Genomic DNA, 4,887 nt, shown 5'->3' with positions numbered 1-4,887 from the left:
GATCTAATTATCAATGATCCAATAGGATCGATGCAACGTAAAAAGATCGGTTCATATTGATACTCTTATTTTGAAAATCCTGTGGCGAGTCTCATTTATGCCCAAGTGCAGCTCCGGCAGCTGGATTCACGCAAGATCATCATGCGAGATGTGAAAACAAACCATCTGTCAGAGTCAGGTTAGCAGGATGGCTATACGCTCAACAACAGCACATGAAACGCATGTGTGTGAAGACATTACAGCAGGGCTCCAGAGTGTCGCCTATTTGGTTGCATCTTGCGACCCGAAATAAGTCCCTGCTTTTTCTTTCACAACGGGTCCAATGCATCTAACAACCTTTGCATCCTCGCCATTCCCGAATGTTTAACGCTAACTAAGCTAAGCTAACCCTGCTCAGAGGCACAGAGAAAACAGCGGAGTTCCATTAGTGAGGGCAGGGTGGCGGGGGGTTGAGACTCTCTGTCCCTATCTCTACGTTCAATGATTTAAGTGGCAAAACGTTACACTATAAAAACAAACTGGATAGTTGATGATAATAAACATTTAGCTTCATTAGCTGAAATATTCTAAAATCATTAAGTCTGCTATAAGCCATTCTACCTTTCTGTGTGTGTGTGCGCGTGTGCATTTGCGTCCCATCTCTGGTCTTTGGAAAGACCAGATAAGGTCAGAAGAGTTTGATAGTATTTACTGAGGATGGCCAGATAATGTTGATATTTAAACATAAAATATATAAGACTCGGTGAGGATGTTAGCAGGCGGAGCTGGGCAGAGAGGCAGCGCCGGCTGAGAGAGTGTGCTGAGCGATGACGACCCCTGCTGGACGGGATGAACTCCCGTAAGCTGTAGGCAGCCGGGTGCAGGTCTGATTGAAGTCAGCCGGAGCAGACTGATTGCAGGCAGCCGGGTGCAGATCTGGTTGCCCCCATATATCACGTTCCATCTCTGTCCAACACTCTCTGTCAGACACCGCCCCCTGCTGGTCCCCGCCTACTAGTCACACAGGGAAGGATGTTGATCATGGTCCAGCGATACTGTGTATAGTCCATACTTCAGTCGATAGAAGGAAGAGAAACTCATATCATTGCTCGTGGGAATATCAATGATGTCTTTGTGTACAAAGGGAATATAAAACACCAGTCAGCAGTCCTGAATAATATACAATATTTTTCAGACTGCTACATATATATATATATATATATATATATATATATATATATTTATATTACCGTATATATATATTTATCCATACCTGCCTGAATATATCCACATATATTCCTGTGTACACACCTGTATATACACGACTACAAGTGTGTAATGCTTTTATACAACTGGCACATTCATCCAACCTTATTTCTATACAATAAACACACATTAATGAAGATTTATTGAAAAAAACCATCCGCCAGAAAACTAGTTCCCAAAAAAAAGAGAAGTTGCCTCCATGTGGAAGCAGCTCGAAGTGCATCCAACTGTTCTCAGTAGGACATCCAACAAACTAACACATCCAACTGTCTCTCAACTAAGACATCCAACAAACTAACACATCCAACTGTCTCTCAACTAGGCATCCAACAAACTAAAACATCCAACTGTCTCTCAACTAAGACATCCAACAAACTAACACATCCAATTGTCCTCTCAACTAGGCATCCAACATAGTAACACATCCAACTTTTCTTTAGTTTTTAACCTACTTTCTATAGAACTTCATTCTTAGATGCTTCTATAGAAAGTGGGTAAAACAAATTAAAAAAGGTTTTCTTTGCCCTATAGGAAAAAAAAAAGTTTTGTTTGCCCTATATAGGGGGGGGGGGGGTTCTTTGCCCTATAAGATTAAAAAAAAATATTGTAAACCTACTTTCTATAGAAGCAGCTGCAGGGAGGTGCGCTGTTTTAAGTGAGCGTGGGTTATTGAATTGATTGATTGATTGCTAATTGTATTACTGTCCGCCTTGTTTCCAACTGGTTAAGTTTAGGCCCTCTTTCAAATTTGGTTAAGGTTAGAGTTTGGAATCAGGGCTGGTGGTCTATCGCCCTGCTCTAAAGACAAACTCTAACCTTAACCAACTTCGAAAGAGGGCCTAAACTTAACCAGTTGGAAACAAGGCGGACAGTAATAAAATTAGCAATCAATCAATCAATCAATGCAATAGTCCACGCTCACTTAAAACAGCGCACCTCCCAGCTGCTTCTATAGAAAGACATTTTATATATTTTTTTGCAATTAATCAATCAATCAATCAATTTGCGCGATTTGTATTTTGTTCCACAATGACTCATGACCCATCAATTACATCATCCAACATTGTTTAAGCAACTAAGATATTCGCTGTGACAGAATCGTTTTCCATTTAGTCGTTATGACGCTATCAACATATCCATTCGTATAGATTATTGTCCGCCATCTTGTTTTTTTCTAACAAGTCGCACAGCGGAGTGATAGTAATTCGGTTGTGGGCGGGTCCTGGGACCAAGAGCGTGGGATTATGAAAAATAACTACGTGTAAATTGACTGTTTCAGCCAATCAGAATCGAGAAATTTGCATGCCGTTGTATAATTCTTACCATTTCATTATGACTTACTACCATAGTGTATTTATACCTCTATCACTGTACATACTAATACTGTAACAGTGTACATACATCAGATTAGCACTATTTCTCAAATAGTACTCGTTTATATTCGCCTGTTCGAATCCAGCTCACAGCTCCGGGGTTGTCACCAGCTTGGCTGGCCGTTCACACTAATACAATTGGCAGTATTAGAGGGTGGGAGAAGCTGGCGGGGTGGGTCCGGGTCGTTGTAAACAGCGACTCCTACAGTTCGGTCGGGGCGCCTGCTAGCGCGGATAGGATCTAAGTGGGATAGTGTGATCCTTCCACACGCTACGCCCTCTCAGTGAGAATCCGCGCTGCCAGGTGAAAGGAAGCGGTTGATTGGCTGGACGTGTGTCGGAGGAAGCACGTGGTAGCCTCCACTCTCCCAGACCGACTGTGGGGGGTAAGTGCGCAGCGACCAGGAAGGGGATTGGGAATTGGCATAACGACTAACATTGGGATGGGAGAAAATCTGAGGAAAAAGGAGGGGGAAAAAGATCAAGAAAAAAAAATAGTACTCGTTTATATTTTATTTAATCACTTGTACATTGTATATTGTTATTGCACATTACTGTTACATTTGCACTCGGGTCAGACACCAACTTATTTTCATTGTACTGTATTTGTGCTGTATGATGATGACAATACATTTGAATCGAATTATGAAGTTTTCAGTTAAAAAGTATTTTGTGCAACCGGCTGTCTGTCCACCAGGTAAGATTGTGGCCAACCGCACGGTGGACTATGAACAGGTCCAGTGGCTGAACTTCACGGTGCGAGCTCAGGACCACGGCAGTCCTCCCAGGATCGCTGAGCTGCCTGTGTACCTGCGCATAGTGGACGTCAACGACAACAACCCTGTATTCACACAGCCATCTTACCAGGTAGTGTAATAACTACATAATGTGTAAATACTGTAAGGCATAACTTCCCTCCGGTCATGTAATAACTAAATACTGTAAGGCATGACTTCCCTCCGGTCGTGTAATAACTAAATACTGTAAGACATGACTTCCCTCCCGGTCGTGTAATAACTAAATACTCTAAGGCATGACTTCCCTCCCGGTCGTGTAATAACTAAATACTGTAAAGACATGACTTCCCTCCCGGTCGTGTAATAACTAAATACTGTAAGACATGACTTCCCTCCGGTCGTGTAATAACTAAATACTCTAAGGCATGACTTCCCTCCTGGTCGTGTAATAACTAAATACTGTAAGACATGACTTCCCTCCCGGTCGTGTAATAACTAAATACTGTAAGGCATGACTTCCCTCCCGGTCGTGTAATAACTAAATACTCTAAGGCATGACTTCCCTCCCGGTGGTGTAATTGAAAGGAAAATGAACCTTTTTGTTTCCATAATTCATTATGAATGATAATATAATGAAGAAATGCTCAGAACATAAATTAATTGCATTTCAGGTGATTTACCATCTTTTTCATTGAGGTCAAACCCTGTTTGTTCTCTCACCACCAATAGCACAACGCCAGACTTAACTCTTCCTCTTGAAAGGTGAAGTCTGCCATTTCTCTTTTACCTCCAGGCATAACTATTCAGTACCCTTTAAACAGAAAACTTAGTAAATAATAAAGAAATATTCTACTTAAATATTCGAATACATTTCTAGAACCATAATGCAAATCGCTGCTGGCGGGACAAAACCTCATAACTCCAAAAACCCAACTTTTCAGCAGATGAAAAAAACTATCACAGATTTGAGGGCGAATAGAGTTACGAGGTTTAGACAGATGATTGGTTTAATGTTTCCCATTGTTTAAACTTTGTAAAACCCACACACACATATGGAGGATGATCTACGGAGTTGATTTATAATAATAATAAAAAAAATTATGTTATGTTATGAGGTTTTGTCCCGCCGGCAGCGAAATGTAGTATAAATAATATTTTGCTCTAACATAACAGCCTGTGATTGTAAAATGCATGGATAGTGGGGCAGCTTAGCTGAAGAATTGTGCACTTTGTGATAGAAGCGTCAAACTTGGTACTTAATTATTTAGAAGACATCTGGATATTGGGCCGCTGCAAATCCGCCCCTACTGGCCATGGCAGGCATCAACGTTAATATCAGCCATTATGGAAAGACAGAGAAAATGTTACCTTATCCAGAGATACCAATATTATTATTATAGTCCAAAAAGAACCAGAGATATGCCATTTTACATATTGAATGTCACCAATGCATGTTGAAAAAACGAAGTTCCCAGTCAATTTTGAGACATTCAATATGTAAAATGGCATATCTCTGGTTCTATTTGGACTAG

The 4,887-nt window shown here is 40.9% G+C and overlaps 1 protein-coding gene across 1 annotated transcript in view; it reads left to right on the top strand.

The window, feature by feature from the left end:
• Nucleotides 1-4,887, top strand: part of LOC311234598 (cadherin-23-like) — a gene marked incomplete at both ends in the record, with an annotated part of 31,465 nt that overhangs the window by 2,106 nt on the left and 24,472 nt on the right. Inside the window, one exon of the mRNA XM_084321845.1 lies at nt 3,316-3,485. Within this exon, the coding sequence (XP_084177971.1) occupies nt 3,316-3,485 (170 nt within the window). The remainder of the gene's footprint in view (nt 1-3,315; nt 3,486-4,887) is intronic.

The sequence above is a fragment of the Notolepis coatsorum genome, assembly GCF_963971535.1.
Source record: "Notolepis coatsorum genome assembly, chromosome: 9".
Classification (NCBI taxonomy): Eukaryota; Metazoa; Chordata; class Actinopteri; order Aulopiformes; family Paralepididae; genus Notolepis; species Notolepis coatsorum.
The sequence above is the reverse complement of the archived record's forward strand: the minus strand, read 5'-3'. Positions and strand labels throughout refer to the sequence as shown.